Below are 17,406 nucleotides of genomic sequence, written 5' to 3' on the forward strand. Positions count from 1 at the left end.
TCTAAATTTGTCTCAAGTGGATCCAACTGCGAACGTAATTAACAACTCCAGCATTAAATTTCTCTGAATTAAATAATTCAAGTGGCAAAAGTAGTCAAGTTTAGACTAAAGCAGAGAGTAACAATTCAACTCGTTCGAATAAACTGGAAACTTTAAAACCGTGAAAAACAAAGACTCGTGTATCTCATAACCAGAGAAAAAAATACTTGGAAAATAACTAGTGTTCTTAAACTCGCGATTTAAAAATCTTTGGTTTTTATATAATTCAGAAGTGAGATTTGTTCGGAAATTTGTCATCCGAAATACTCGTATTCATTTTTAACCCGTGTGTAATTCATGGAATTTTTTATTAATTTATTAATTATCAAAACTTCGTGACCTGCAGAGAAGCGTAATTAGTGACTTGAAAAATATCGGAAAAAATTACTCTTTTTGTTCGCAAATTCGGGCCGAACGTTTATTAAATTTTGGAAGATCGGTAATTAAATTTCAAAAATCCAACCTGAAGGCATCGACGTCCAGCCGATGGCAGCGCTGCGTGTTTATGAGGCAGAGACCAGCGCATCCCGTGGGATCCCGGGGATCGGGACCAGTCCTGCAAAACGGAACCTCATCGCCGACGAGAGCGACGCAAACCTCGCCGGCAAAACAGTCGTCGCAATATCTGGTCACGTTCGACGCTGGAAAAAATCGTTGTCAGAAACTTTGCAAGAATCATTTGCCCAAAAGTTGATACTTTTTGTCAATTGCGTTACGACACAGTCGAACATTCGGTATTCGTGAGATTGTCATATTCTTGAGTTACAAAGATCTGTATAAAAAAAAAAAAAAAAAAAATCGGAAAATTGAGCATACCAAAAATACACGTACACAAAACCTTAGATATTCATGTGTCGTTTAAAATCGTTTCAAAATCGTTAAAAATCAAGCAGATTACTTCAATTTCACTCTACGATGGCCCATTTTATTGGCAAGAATATTTCAAATTCAAGTTGGCATCGTTGAAGTTTTAATTTCAACACGTTGCATCGGTATTGATTATGATTTACAAATAGCAATATTGACCGAGCGAAATCGTGTAAGTTGAACTTGCGTAATTTGGAGTATAATTCTGCATATAAATACGTGTAAGTCATGTTTAATTCAGACCGCAGAGAGAGAGAGAGAGAAAAAAAACGAAACAATAATTTATAAGAAAAATGTGTAATAAAATCTTAGATAATACAAGAAATTATATTATTATGAATTGCAAAAACGTAAACCAAAGTTATTCTCTAGCAAAAATGTGCTGTTTGTTGGAGTAAATGTTTTCAAAAATTTTTCATTTTTCTATGTGTACAGAGATCTTTGTAACTTACGAACATAACAATTCGAAGTATCCTCAATTTACGACTGTCTTCTGATAAAATTAACAAATAGCGTCGATTTTCGGCCAACCAACTTTCTTAAAAACTCTAAGCTGTTCAGATTTACATTTAATTTTTGCTCTCGAACTCGGCTCGCTCAAAATGAATCGGAAGCTTGAACATTAGAACTTTTTCTCATTTAAATAGTGGGTAAACAAAGCCGCGAAACAGCGTGAAAATTTCTTTCTAGAAACTGTACAAGATTTATTGAAATCTCTCAGACATTATTGAGTGTATCGTAGTTCAAACTTTTCCGCGCCGAACTGACATAGAATTTTTATCGAAACTTTCCGAAAACAACGAACGTGCTTACATTTCTGAAAAATAATTAATATAAAAACACAAACATTCGTGACAAATTTTAGAAAACTTACCAGGTGAAGGCGATTGACTCGTCGTCGACGTTGTGCTTTCTTTGATTGTTTCCGATTCCGGCACGATGATCGTGCTCGTTTCCGGATACCAGATAATACTCGGAGTTACCGTTGTCGTCTCCAAATGAACGCTGCTCGGGTTTGTCGTGTTGTTGAAATCCTCGAGACGAGTTCTCACCGTTGTGCACGTTTCGCAAAATTCCGTGGTTCCGTTCGGTGCCGACGCCATCAAGTATTGCTGTATCACTTGCAGCTTCTGAGGTTCTAAAATGTTGTACAGAAATAAATGAACTGAAAACAGTGTTTTTTGTTTTTTTTTTTAATCAAAAATCAAATAAAAACTATATTTATTCTCCCGTTGTATCTCATTGTTCGAATAATCCGAGTTCGGAAAAAGTTCAGAAATAAAGTTCGAGAAAATTATCCGTGAGGACAAGTTTTGTTAATTCTTCAGCTGCAAAGGTGAATCTGAATCCTCGAAAGAGGAAAAATTTTCCAATACTTTTGCGCTTTCTGCTAATTATTATTTAAATAGTAAACTGTATTGACATTATTTTTTTAATACTGTACAGTGTATGATTATGAGATTGAAGTTCGAAGCGTTGAAGCAACAAAATATGAACATAAAAAATTCAGGGGAAAGATGGCGGTAAGAAAAAAAGTGAACAACGATGAATACGAATTTGATGTTTCTTATCCAACAACTTGGTTAAATTACAGCTGTTACACTGTTGGAAAAACAATGTGTAAACTTTTTTTTCCAACCAAAAATTCGGCAGACTGTTATTTCTGATCTTCTAGTTGGGTCTTGCAAAGTCAGTATTACTTTGAACGAATCTGAGCGATTCATTTTTTAATTCAAATCTTCAAATTGAAGTAAAAAAATGTGAAGACATTTCAAGAGAAACTGTACAAATCCTAATTCACATTGTCTTTAACATAAAATTTTTTTTTACATTCTTGAGTTCGGTTTCATTTGTGAAGAAGGTTACTGTTTTTAAAATATGTCACGAGTTTTAGAATTGAATTTCTATAGTTTCTGAATTTTCATTTCGAAATCGCAGAAGTAACTGAGATTAAAATAATTCGAGATGACGAGAAAAAAAAAACGCTACACATTTTTTTTTTTTTTTACATCGAATTATGAATAAAAAATATCTGATTCGATTCAATTACCGATATCCGTGTGTTCGTAGTACCGATCTAACGAACTTTCAAAGATGATGAAAGAATGAAATTTGAATCTTATTCGCAAATTCAGATAACCCTCAGAATCATAAGCTCGTAAGTCTCATGCACAGAATATTGAGAGAAAAAAATCCGTACATTCTCACCGTTCTTTGGAGTCGAAAACGGCAATATTCCAATTACGGCTTAAACGAGAGTTGGAGAAAACCGATGAATTCGCAAACTCATTTTCACAACGATGAATGAATGGTGATAATTAGAAGAACAAACACAGAAGCATTAAAACTGGAGCACGCATCTTCCCACGCATCGTATATGCGCGGGGGTTTTATCGTCCATGAATCTCATGTACTCGCTGAAGAGATTTGATTAAAGAGAAGAAACGTACGTACGAGAACGTGCTTGCGGTTAAAGCCGTGAAACGAGCCGTTGTTGCTGAATCAATTGACATTTGGCACCGGACTTAATGAAATGGTTATTCAGTCAATCAAGAGTTAATTAACAGCCGTATCAAAATCCGCCCGCCTATTTCATTTCACTCTTTTTACTTCTTTTCATTTCACTTATGCATACAACGTGCTTCTCGAGCGCAGCTTCTTTCTTTCCTTCCTTTTTTCACTGTCATTGACAAGCTCTGTTTAACGCTAATTGAAACAGACGCAAATTGCAAGTGACACGTCTCCTCGTCAACAATTATTTTTAATAAAATCTTCGCCTATATCAATCTCTAGGGGCCTTCGATGTTTATTAGGCTACGCTTTTCACTCTGCCTATATATTTAATGCTGCTATAATTATGGATCGTAGTTACGACACTTGAGAAATGGAGGGGAAAAAAAACTGTTTTAGCAAACAGTTTTCAAACTTTTTTTCAACGTACAGTTTTCGTTACTTGACACGTCACTTGAAAATTAATAATCTCGTCATTTTTTACATTTCGGTATAATAGAAGTGTTGCAAAATTTCGTTTGTAATTCGATAGCACTTTGGAAAATCTAATCGTCAAATTAATTTATCATCGAATCAATTTTCACGTAACCAGATAAATTTTATATAAAAAAAAAAACGAGCCCCTGTTCGAGCCAATTTTTTTTTTTTTTTTTTTCTCGAGCATTTGTTTCAAGTAAGAAAATAAAAATATCAAGACTAACGCAATTCTGAGAACGTCACATTTATTTTTCATGCCATAGGAGAAAAATTGAACACTCGGGAAACAAAAACTTGCTATGGAGGTTTTTCATATGAAAAAGTAACGAGTTTTAGTTACATCAGTCAAACATTGAGTATTTGTTATATTTATTATGCATTCCTAAGGTACGATGATTTTCCTAAAAATGCGAGAACAATAGAAATAATGAAATTGAGAGAGAGAAGTATGTAATAGTTATTCGACTCTGGGATTAAGTGCATATTTTATTCAAAAAACTATTCCGCTCAATTCGAGACATTTTTTTTTAATCATATTTATATCGCTACAAATACACATTCGATGTTCCAAAATTGTATTTACATCGATTCTGTTCAATAAAAAATAACATCGAATTTACTTTCATCAGACAGAAAACAATCTGTTCAACGATCCTTTATACTTTCTAGCAACTATTGCGATAATTTCACGTTCTTACGACGCCCTAAAATGACGTCGACAGCCCTTATTTAACTTCAAAAAAAAAAAAAATAAAAAAAATATAGTAAACCGAAAAAACCTTAAATCGACTTTAAAAAATTAAATTCTCTTACCAAAGGAAATCATTTCTTTCGCTGTATTTGACTCCGATACTTGATGCAATTACTGTTTGTTTGTTTTTTTTCCTATTTTTCACAGAAAATGGGCCCAACAATGAATACTAACCGAAAAGAATGTAGAGAGCTGTGCAGCCGACTCCGAGAAGAAGTAGAATGACCGCAATCAGTACGACGATGGATTTGGTGCATCCTCCGCTGCGCAGCGGGCTCACAAAATGCAGCGTCCATCCTCTTCGGTGTTTGTCTAGTTTTGCCGGACGCGGAGGCGGTTCGCCTCTCACGCTTCGTCGCAGGTTGACACGATTCTGGGAGGAAGGTGTCTGACTACGACTGGGCAGGGAATATGCCCTCTGAAACACGAAACGACAGTGAATTATTATCGGAAGAGAAAAGGAAAGGAAATTAAACCGCGGAGAGATTCGTGTGATATTCGTACGGAAAACAAAGTATTTCAAATTTTTTTTTCCGGCATTTTTTCACGCTGTCTTCGGTATCAGGACATTTGTTTATGCATTAACAAATATCAATCGGAACAAAAAAAAAAACTGTCACGATCTTACGTGAGTAATTCGAATAATGTTGTAAACAATTGCGAAGAAATTCAATCGCACGCAATTTCGCGTAGTTCGTTACAGCGTTTCTGGAGTTGTTGTTGAAAAAAAACTATACATATATAATTAATAATTGCATTGCTAATTTCATTGTTTTATAATACCGAAAACTTTGTAGTCGTACATGGAATTCTGTGTTGAATTTTATTATATACGAATCAATTGCATCGTGATAAATTTTTTCCGTATTGTTTCCTCGGTTGATTGCAATCAAAACGTTGTACACGAAATGATTTGGTAAGTTTAAGTGACAAATTATTGTGCTTCGTCGGGAAACATGTTTTAATTTTACTCAAAATTCATTTCAGATTGATTTTATGATTTGGCAGTAAGATTTTTACACAAGGAAGCAAAACATGCAAGAATAATATGTGCATGAGGATATTTTAGAATTATTTCTATCCTGTTAGATTTATTTATTAGCATCTGCAGTTTTTATCATTTTCTTGCATGGTAAGAAGAGATTCATCGGTATAAAACTTCGATTCTAGGTTTTTGCAATACGATTCAGTATAAAAACTAAAAGCGATAAATCATAAACGTTCTTTATTCGATCTCGCAGGTATTCTAATTATTTTTTCAATACGAAGACGGTTTTTTTTTCAACAAAATTCAACTCAATAAAGTTGAGCTCTATTTTTTAACCCTGATTGTGTTGTTTTAATAAAATTCAACAGATTGCTGACAAACCTGTAAATCAGCCATGGGTGTGTCATTATCTGTAGAAAAAAATTGAGCAAAAGTAAAAAAAAAAAAAAAAAAAAAAAAAATCACAGCACTGGTTTTTTTTCCTCTGAGGGTAAAATCAGCAAAATTATCCTAATTCACTCTGATTAACCTGCGCCCTCCATAAATGCTCGCAATAATTAATTCACGATACGTTTGCGTCATTCGGTGCACAATTATTTGCATCCACCACTAATTATTATCACATCCGCACGTCGTTGAATTTGAAGAAAAAATATTTTAAAAAATTCACACCGAGCTGAACGCTTGTTAACGTTCCGAAATTTGGAAAATTCATCGGAATTAAAAGACGTTGAAATCACCGCACCCAGCGCTCGGCGTCTCACAGCTTAAAATAAAGTTTAGCTAGTCGGTGCGCGATGATAAGATAAGATATAAAATTGACGGTTATTTTCAGGGTTATCGCGTTTCATTCGCGAGTGAAATGATTGAGCTTCGCGGCTCGTCGAGATCTCGCAATCGAGCTTTGCGGAGAAAATAAGCCGGGCGGACTGTTTGAAAGGTGGTAAACGATTGCGGCGAGAGGATGTCAGCTGGCGGTTTCCGAAGCTTGCGGAGCTTCCTCACTTGGCTAGAACCCGGATCCAACCGGCGACTTGGCACCGAGACAGGAACAGCTACCGATGATCTTAGTGCGCTTCTGCAACTTTAATACCTCAGACTGTTGCCCCAACAGAGAGCTTTCCTCTGCACGTGTTTCTACGTGACATAATTCCAACATTAGATATTGTACGCCGTGTTCCGTCGGCCGACTAATAACATAACACCGTCGACGAGCCAAGAAATCTTGGACATGATCTCTTAACTTGCCCTCGTAAAGGGATTTCTTTTTTTTTTTTTTTTTTTTTTACACCGTTTTTGTCCGCACGACGAGATTAATTTCTACCTAGTTACGCAATTTGATATAATACAGGGTATTTAACTATCTGCATTTTTCAGCATACACAAAATATATAGTTTGGGACACAAAATGAACGTCAGTTTTTTTTAGCTACGAACAAAAAAATTCTATTACGTTCAGTTACTATTTTTTTTTTATAATTATTTCTTTCGAATATTCGAAAATTCCAATTTGATATAATTATAAATTTATGTTAAGGCCTTACTCGGTTGAAAAAATGTAGTATCGACGACAATAATCAGACCAAATAGTTGCAATTGGAAATCAAACGATGCTAAATTTTTTAGTTTTTTTTTTGTTAACGCTACAATCGGATAGAAAAGAAAATCAATATTTTTTGGGAAAGAGAAAATTTCGAGCTTGCAACCTTGCGAATCAATCATTCATTCTCATCACTTTTGGATTAATTTTATCTGTATATACGATCCATTTTAATTTCTACGGTCATTCGAGAACGGATTTATCAATTCAGATGAATATCTTCTAGTCAAGATTGAGTGAATTTTTGGTAAAATTGTTGGAACCGTTCTAAATTCAGTGGTAAAAATTAATACTCATTTCTGTCTGTTGAAAAGTCAAAAGCGAATGGACAAATTTAGGTGAAACTCCGTCCACCGGTTGAACTTTTTCTGAACTCGATTCACTCGAAAAGCGATTAGCTTTTGAGTAAAATTTACCGAGAAATTCGGAAGTCCTTTACAAAAATGGAAATCTTTGGTCAGGCCCGTCGTCTATTCCTGCTTTAACATTGAAAGATAAACTCCGGGATGAACGATTTGTAAAAAAAATCACTTGTGAAAAAAATGGCTACGTACACTTCACAAAAAGTGAACAACCAACTCGTAAGAAATTGCGATCAAGTTTTGCGTTTACAGTAAAATATTTTTGTGTCCGTCAAATACCCTCAACTTTATTGTTTCACATTTTTTTTGCCTCGACATTTTTTTGGTCCAATAAATCTACAGCATTGAGATGACTAGCGATCTTTTCTGCTCCGAAAATAAAACTTTCATTTTTGTTGCGTTATTCACCAGGTTTCACGTGTATCGAACCACGCGGTACAATATAGTTTATAAATAAAAAAGTAACTCGAAGTGGTGAGAGTGTAAAATATTACATGTGGCATTACAACTGCATAAAGATTGTCAAAATATTTTGTAAAAAACAATATCTTTCAAATATCTCGAGAAATTATCCATCTCTCGCAATGTTTTGAGATATTTTAGAAGCAGGTCGTCAACATCACGTAAATACTTTTACCGATATCCATTCGATGTTTGAAAAATATTTTTTATACATTGGGACAAATTTTTTAAGCATTTCGTAAGATAATTTCGATGTAAAAATATTTGAAACATCTAATTAGCTGTGTCAATTGATGGGAAAAAAATTTTCGGAAAATAAACAGAAGCCAGAGGTGAAAAAATATAACCGATCAAGCCTTCGACCGCAGGGGATAAATTATGCACTGGACGACTTTGAGAGCTTTATACGGTGTCTATAGCGATGTTATTATTTTCGTTGGTTAGTCGCGTCAAACGTATGGATGCCAGGTGGCAGAGGTTATAGCCGAGCATTCAGAATCGGCATCGGCGTCGTCGGCGTCTCCACAAGTTAGTCTCACGATCTATTTTTGCGTCAAAACGTTGTGGTTTCAACTTCTCAAGACTGTTTAGACAAATTATGGCAGGAAGTTTGTGTGTCGGTGCATTTCTTCATCGTTCTTTGGTAAATTTATAACATCTTTCGCCGTGCGGTGAGAATTTCTGTATTTAAAAAAAAAAAAAAAAGAACAAACTTTGAAATCCAGTAATTGTTCTACGCTGTGAAATTTTTGGCCAATTCATTCATCGTATTTTCTCATTTTTATTCTCTGGCGATAGTCAATTTTCAAACAATATTTCGAGAATTATTTTTATCACTTCAAATAATAATTTATTCGATCAAATAATTGCTCAGAATACAATCAACTTCCGGAATTCGTTTTGGTCACTAAATTTTTTCTAATATTTGTCATCTAATTTTGAATCGAATCGAGAGAAATCAATTTTTTGGCAAAAACATATATATTTCTATAGCCCTTACAATTAGTGCGGATGATTAATTGATTGGAGAAAAAAAGCACTCGCTTGATGTACCGAAAAATAAGTTGATATTCCAGTAAATTCCTCCGACTGTAGTTGAATATATAATCATTTTGGATTATTTATAAAATTTAATTTACGACAGTTTTGTATACACGTTATCTTTTATAATATTATAAAAACTTGGGCGATGAGTGTTCCGAATAATTCACCCTCTCGGAAATTAATGCGGACGTTTGCGTGGCTGGAAGATTATGTATATAAATTCCGCTGAATATATACCATTCTCAAATATAATCTCAAGCGTTTTCTCATACGCATTAAAAATGACGAATGAGGTCGAAAAAGAGGTTTATAATACATGTCAAAATGAACGAACAACTATTCACGGCGCCCGTCTACATTCATACTTAAATACATACATATATGTATAATACATCAAATTGAAGATAAACAGGCATGCAGGTACAAGCGTGAAACGCATCATTCGTAAACATGAAGGGGAAAACTATGTTTACGCGGAGAAAAACCAATTTTAGACACAAGAAAATGTCGCGTGGGGGAATCGAAAGAGAGCGCCAAGTAGAACGTTACGATACGATTTATTTGTAGTGATTATTGCTGAAACCCTACGAGGCGCAAGTTTCCCGGGATCACTAATTTGCCCCGGAATTGGAGCGTCGAGTAACATCGGTGCACTTGCCAGCCAAACAATTATTTCAGTTCCAAACCGTTGCGTTTTTTCAGAAATTACATAGGAACAAATTTAAGAAATCCCATCCTGGGGCTTTTTATTTCTCTGATGCACTGCTGATTGTGACAACTATGAAATTAAGTATCGAATTATCGGCGGAAAATATGCAGAGAAAAATTATTAGAAGCGCAAAACTACGACTGGGAACTTTTGGAAAATAAATCGATATTAATTTCGAATAGCTTATACAAGTTCCTCGCATTCGGATCAGAGTTTACTTCGATACCAGAATAGTTTGAGTTTTCGAGTCCCACATGTACAAAACTGAAATTGAAAATTTAGGTACTCAGTAATAATATTTACCACAATAAAAAAGGAATGACGACTCTGTATTGAAATATTGAGCCAAAATGTTTTGTTGTGAATTTAATTTCTCGGTTGGCAAATTTGGGAGGTTAATTTCTAGGCCAGAAAAATAGACGTTTTTTGGGCTGAACCTCGCACTAAATTGCCGATCCAATTTTTTTTTATAATGTTTGGGGTCACTTACTGAGTATAAAAACACAAAATGCTGACAGATTAACGTGGAGCTTCAGGCGCAATCTCGAAAAATCGTTTTTGGTCGATATCTCGGAAACTATGCACCTTAGGGCAAAAGTCGTAGAGACCATTATTGTAGAGAGTAACATTTTGCATCTTTTGTTTCTTAGAAATTTTTTTGTAAAACTTGCCGTTTACGATTTATGGCTCGTTGAATGAACGAGTTTTTCTATCTCGGCCGATAACTCATATCATTATCGGTTAATAAAGTGCTATTTTTACTGGCCTATTCGTAGTATACGTATTTCGCGAAAATGATTTTGGAAGTTGACTTTCGTGTGTCCATTTGTTGGGTGCATTCCAAGGAGTTTTAAATGATAAAACTTAGGGGGGCAAACATCATCGTGATAACTATATGACAAACCCTATGATTCCCTAACACTTGTTGGGGAACTACTTTATACTCAACCCGCCCTATGAGCTTAATACCTGAGGCTAGATGTACTAGGTATTTCCCGTAGACTTGATTGTCACGTTCACTTACAGAATGATTTATTTTTCGGTTCCGATTAGAAAGGGACAGCGCGAACGCAGTCCCTACTACCAAAAATAATACGCCCGAGATACCCACATTAGGGGTATTCGCAAGGTTCAGCCCGACCGAAGTGCAATGGAAGAGCCTCGTCTTGGAGGAACCGCCTTGTTGATCACGGTGTCCTCTGCGCCAGGTAAGTATGCTTAGGTCCGTGCGGCGCCTGGTTAAGAAGTAGAACCGCCGCATTATTGACGCGAGAAGCACTTCGGCTGAGCGCCGCGCATCGCCGGATCGCCGAACTAATTTTGAACGGTTGGCCGAAGCCACCAAACGAAGCTGTTTGATTCTCGCGCGGCGTTTTCGGGTATGTATAACGGGTCTTGAGTGTCAGAGTTCGCCTATTCGATCCAGAATTCGCACGCTACGTAACTGTTATCGGGTAATTTCTAATTCTCTGTATTGTGCTTAAAATGTTAGGCTTGACTCCTGAATACATCTAAATAATCAATAGCAAAAACCATATTTTTGGATACGAATTTACTAACTAGGAATTTCAAAATCGAAGTGTTATAATTCCTTTACTACTTTTCGCAGTTTACCGTGAAGCCATATGCTCGAAAGAAAATTAAATCTTAAGAATTGTGCATTCTAACGCCATATTGAAATATATCAACTACAACTGCGCTATTCGAGTAGATATTAAAGCATTTAAAATGAGGGAAACACGAATTTACATGTTACATATTTTTAAGAATTTTCAAATACTGTAAAATTCATTAGTCATTTCGTGCAAAATTGATGCATAGCATTATTTTACTCACACAGCTCCTCGGGCTCCACATGTTTACTAGGGAAACAAGCGTTGACGGTGTGAGTTTAAAGTATAAAACATAAGTTACGATCTAGTTTTGAATTGAAGGAAATCTATGTGTCACTATAATAACCGACGTTCCTCTTGAACTTAGCATTTTAGCATTTATAATTCTTAGAAAAGCTAATCAATCGGGCAATGAAAAAGGGGCGGAGAGGGCGTAAGTAGGGTGGTCCCTCCTTCCACGGCCATTCCCTAACTACCAAACGTCACTATATGCAAATTTTCACATCCGTAAAATGATAAAAAAAATAACGATGTAGTGAACAAACGAAAGAAAAAGGCTCCTCGAGCAAATGGAAGAATTCGGATATGGACATTAGAAGGTTTTGTGTGAGATTTCCCGTTCCCAGAGCAACATTCTAACCGTGTATATCTATATATATATGTGTCGGTGGAAGTGAAGCTTGAACAAACGATAACACACCTCGCAGTCAGAGTTGACAATGGGAGAAAGTCTGTGCGGCGTATTCCGTGCACGGGATGCGAACCTCAAAAACTTGGTTTTTTTTTTTTTTTTTTTTTTTATCTCTTTCTTTGAAAGGGAGGTGAATTTTTTTCAACAATACAGTCGAACAAATCAAGCAGCATTTTGATATCTTCACTCATTTGCTCGTCGGACGTATTTTTCACCGTATTGCGAGAATAATATTCACTTGAAACGATCTGTTTTTTATCATGGGAAATTCGTGAGAATTAGAAAAAAAATGAGGGGATCCAGTCTGAATTGTGCAAGTTTCACAAGAAAGACGTGTTATTCGAATCTTTGAAACAGCGTTGAAAATCACGATGCATCTACAGTAGCGTTCAAAAGTATTTTTACACCATGAATTATTAAGTTATTACTTCGATCCACCATTTTTCTTAATTTGTTTTATCTTCACTCTATTTTTTAGCGAACGAGAGTTAATTTTCGACAATTTCAATAACAAATATTATCGATCTTTGTATTTTATATTTGTTTGTAATTAATTCAATTACTGTCTTTTTTAAATACTTTAGAGCGCTACTGTACACGAAATAATGAATATTAGGTAAACTTTTAATCGTGAAAACGCAAAATCTTGATCATCTGCCGATAAAATTATGACGATGATTTGATCGAATTATTGTTTTACTTGAACGGTTAAAAATCTAGTGACTATAATTTTCATTGTATATATTTTTCATAATTTGTAAAAAGTTTTAAAATCATGTATTTTGAAATTAGACTCGAATGTATGTCAGAAACAAATTTCACATATTTCTAGGAGTAAAATTTTCCATGATTATGTGTTATGTATTGCGTAGCAGGTAAAATACCCTGAAATTGGTCCCGTTGTTTCTTATTCGTAACTATCTGATAGGAATAGAAACCGTTTACCTTACGAAGATACCGCAAAGTACCTTTGAAACTTCTTTTACACGATATATATTTTACTAGCAGTAGTTGAACTGGCTACTAATGAGGAATAAGGAACGATCCATTAGTATTTCATTTTCCCCTTGGTCATTGCGCTTCTTTGTCATCAGGAATTTTGCTAGTCGTTTCTACTTTCTCTAAATTGAGTCAGTTTCGGAAATTGTTCGTTTTAACTAAAATACATGCGGCATTCCGAGAAGTTAGAGGATGTAAAGCCAAGTCAAACATGTTTCGAAACAAGAAAACGGCAAATCAGAGATTTAAAAGCTGCAACTTTAGTTGATCAAGGTAAATCCAGTTTAGAAAGTACCGCTGGTTTAATGAAAAAAATTTGAACGCTTAATTTTAAGTGTAAACATCTTCTCATCAACAAAGTTAGAGAATTCATACTGTTCCGTTTTATTTTTACACCTAAAAATCCCTACAATAAAATGCGTTCAATGAGAGTGAAAAATAACTCATTTCATTCGTAAACGAAATTGTCTGCAAATCGCTTTACGGGACAAGATATTATCTTGAACTCGTCAGTTGGTAAAAATAATACACCTATATGTGAAATCGTCATAATTCAGAAGTAACAAAATTTTTATGACTTAATGAGAAACGCATTATCGTTATCCACGAACAAAATGAGCTGTTTTTTATCAGAATGTGATAAGCTATGTGGTTTTTCCCGCGAAAAAATAGTAAAGTTGGTAAATAAGGTACAGTTGGAATTAGAATTTTTTTTTTTTCTTAATTTACTGTCATCATCGAGACTTGCTCTGGTGAAATTTTTTAAATCTTTTTCCATAAATATTTCGATACAAAAATGTTAACATCCAACTGGAGTACCCAATAATATCATAATCAATTCTTAATTATCGGTGAAATACAATTGCCGTTCTAAATTATTATTTTCATTTTTGATGAAAAATAAATAATACCAGCTCATTATTTGGTGTTTCCATGATTTCACACGCATACAAAAAATGTACTATTAGTTTTTTCCGCGCATGTATCCAGTTGTAGAATTCTCATTCGAAAGCTGAGAATTTTTTCGTAAACACCTCGGAAAATTTTTCGTTCGAATTTGTTGAAAACAGACAGATTCTTAATCAAATACGAACCTATTGAATAATAATTTACTTGGAGTAAGCAAGAAGAAAATTTGATTTGATCCGTTTGAAATTTATTCCAACCTGATAAATTTTTGGTATCAAGCAACAAAAATTTTCTAATACATACAACATCGTATTCGAACGGATATTTTTTCTGGATAATGATTCCGCTGATTCAATACAAAAACAAAAAAAAAAAGAAATATTCAACCAAACTGAAATTAACGTTAAAGTACGAACCTGAAAATGCTCGTGTTCCTTGACGTCGGTAAAAAAAATCGGAGCCTCCTTAGCGGCCCACTGATCCTGGGAGTAAATTGAGTTGACTTTCATAGTGGCCCGATTTTTTTGCGGCGTGTTAATGAGCGCCTTGAAGTCGGTATGATCGTGTGAGCTTTCAACATGGCCGCCAAGTCTGTCTTGAATCTCGTTCTTGTCATAATTAAGGGATTTAATGGGGTTCAGGTGCCAAATCGCGGAATTGTTCGTCGGCGCGAAAACCGCCTGCGGACTTCCGGTCGCCGGTTGGAAGTTCGGGAGCCTTCCGACAGGCAGCGCTAAAATCGGCTCCGTACTCGCGGCGAGCTTCGACTCGGTCCCGCGGCTCTTGCAGCGCTTACAGTCCTTCTTCTTCCGCCTGTGTCGCGCGCGTCCGACTTCCGGTTCCTTCTCGCTTCCGGTCACGCGCACCGACCGGCTTACATCGCGATTCCGACCCTCCGGGAGCCGCTTCAAAGGCATCGTCAGGGTTCGCTGGAGCCTTGAGATCACGTCGCCCGGATTCGACACGCCGCCCTCCGATTTTTCCAAGGCTCCGGGTTTCCAAACGCTTCCCAGGCTCTCCGGGATCGCCGAGAAACCCGGATTGTCCTTGCAGAACGATCCAATTTCTTCCTCTTCTTCTTCCTCTTCTTCGCCTTCTTCTGCCTCTTCCTCTTCCAGGAACATCGGACCGGGAATTATATCCTCGTAGACGTGCGGCAAGTCCTGAACCTTGTCCCGTGTATTCCTCGGTGATGATTCTCCGCGCGGAATTTTTCCATTATCATCTGTCACCCTCGACGAGAAATTATCGGTGCCATCTGTGATTACCATCGATTTTCCAAAGTCCTCTTCGAATCCGCGGTTCTCCATCTGAAAGCAAATTATTCGAGACTTTAGATCTTTAACTCGAGTCAAAGAATTCTTCGGGACTATTTAAGATATCAATTTACTTGGGTGGAAAATTACAGATGAAAATTTTTTTTTTTTGTATCATGCATGGTTCCAATAGCGAAGAAATGAAAAGTTCAGAGAAAATTGCACAAGGATGTACATGAAAAAGACGAATACAGAATAATTTGCAAGAAAAAAAATATCATTGCCGTTTCATATCATGGATCAATGCTCGGAAAATTAGTGTTTTTAAGAGAAAACAAATGAGCCCATAGCAAAAAAAAACTCAAAAATTTTGTAGGAATAGCTCCTGGATTACATACTTATGCATGACTTTGAATTCGTACGCTTTTTCGAAAAATAAAACACACGTAAAAATTTCATAGAAAATTATTTGGACAGAGTTTATAACTCCTGACGGTTGCTTTCATCGATTTCATCGATAACAGATGTTAAAATGTAATGAAGTTACACTCATTGTACGAATACGCGACGATGCAGCGAAAAATTTGACTTCCGATTGGTCACAGTTCAGCTACACGAAATAAAAAAATTGAATAATAATAAATTAAAGATAGGAGCGAAAAAAGGATAACGAGAAAAAGTGGAACTCGACTAAATCGGCGTTAAAGATCGAGCGGCAACAAGATCGTCGAAGGATCGTTGAATGATCGTAGGAAATTCGATAAGCGACAGGTGGGGTCAAGATAGCCGACTAAAAATGGATCGGTAGGCATGAATGAGTGAGAAACTTGGGAAACTTTACATTCAAAATGATTAAAAAAAAAAAAATTTCTTCCACCATTTCAATTGTGCTTAAATTCGATATCCATTGCAGTTAAATCGTGTTCATACAAATGTATATAATATGTATAACATTTGATTCACACGATAATTAAAATTACTCGACGTTTCAAAGAGATTTCATTCGGTTTTGTTATAACAATCGTTTCAGGTGTATCGATACAGAATTATTATTTGGTTGATTTCATTTTCGCAAATTTAATGTACGTTATAATTTATACATCTTACAATTATCAAATCAAACATAGAAAAAAAGAACTTTCTGTTTCGTTCACACAATTTTCGTACAATGGATTTCTCGCGATTTATTTGTGTACCCGTGAAAGGTGAAGAACATCTTCAATTTCAACACGAAGTGTAGAATTTTATTGCTGTGCTTTCACTTTATTTCGGTGTTTTCTTTCTTCCAAATCTACCAGGATAATGATTTAAAGAAAGGAGAAAAAAACAATTACAAAACAATCAAGTTTTAATTGCATTTGAGCAGATCTGTAAAAAATTCTCAAGGTAATTCTGATGCAAATTAAAAAATAAAAAAAAAAAAAAAAAAAATGGAAGAATTTAATCAAATTTGCAATGTTTTCGAAAAAATTTGTCAGATTAAGTAAACTTTTTTATTTTTCCTCAGAAACATTGTGACTCACATTGGTATTTCACATTTCATAACTCTGCATGAAATAATTCGTTCAAATGTATCTTGTAATGTTTTGTAAATTTGTTGTAAAATGAAATAGATTTTTTTTTTCTGTATAAAATTCGCGTCAACTGCTGTAGTTTTTAAAATCAAACCGAAACAAGTCAGGCATCGATCGTCAAGATCAATTCGTTTGTGTGGGTAAAATTATACACATTGTGCAGTGATCATCGAGGCATGATGAAACCTGATCATCCAGCATTACATTACCAGCAGCGGCGGGAAGTTTCATTGAGCTTCTATATCTACCTGTCATTGTTCGATTTTCAAACCGATGATCAGTTGTGTGGATACACAATTTACCACTTGTCTCATTCAGTATTACCCGCTAAATTTATACGCCGTTTTCCACTTTATTCACTCGTTTGTCAGGTGAAAAAGAAAGTCAAAGATAAAATTTTAAAAACTGATTATTCTTTCTCCCTCTTTCTCTTTCTTCTTCGCAGCGTGTAAATTAAAGAGGGAAAAAACTGGGACGCAGCCAACAAATTTATGCTCGGATTCGCCTATTTTTTTCATGCGAACTGTTACAATGCAGAGTTGCCTTGATGGCAG

General features: G+C 35.5%; 1 protein-coding gene and 1 non-coding gene across 3 annotated transcripts in view; both read right to left on the bottom strand.

The window, feature by feature from the left end:
• LOC124306166 (uncharacterized) overlaps positions 1-17,406 on the bottom strand; it is a 53,929-nt gene that overhangs the window by 6,715 nt on the left and 29,808 nt on the right. For both annotated transcript variants that reach the window (XM_046766475.1, XM_046766474.1), the window contains exons 2-5: positions 14,439-15,332; positions 4,820-5,063; positions 1,781-2,044; positions 503-680 (exon numbers count right to left, since the gene is read on the bottom strand). In XM_046766475.1, the coding sequence (XP_046622431.1) occupies positions 503-680; positions 1,781-2,044; positions 4,820-5,063; positions 14,439-15,332 (1,580 nt within the window). The remainder of the gene's footprint in view (positions 1-502; positions 681-1,780; positions 2,045-4,819; positions 5,064-14,438; positions 15,333-17,406) is intronic.
• Positions 10,865-11,026, bottom strand: LOC124306533 (U1 spliceosomal RNA). The gene has a single exon (XR_006908645.1). It is a non-coding gene; the product is annotated as a U1 spliceosomal RNA (small nuclear RNA).

The sequence above is a fragment of the Neodiprion virginianus genome, chromosome 5, assembly GCF_021901495.1.
Source record: "Neodiprion virginianus isolate iyNeoVirg1 chromosome 5, iyNeoVirg1.1, whole genome shotgun sequence".
Taxonomy (NCBI): Eukaryota; Metazoa; Arthropoda; class Insecta; order Hymenoptera; family Diprionidae; genus Neodiprion; species Neodiprion virginianus.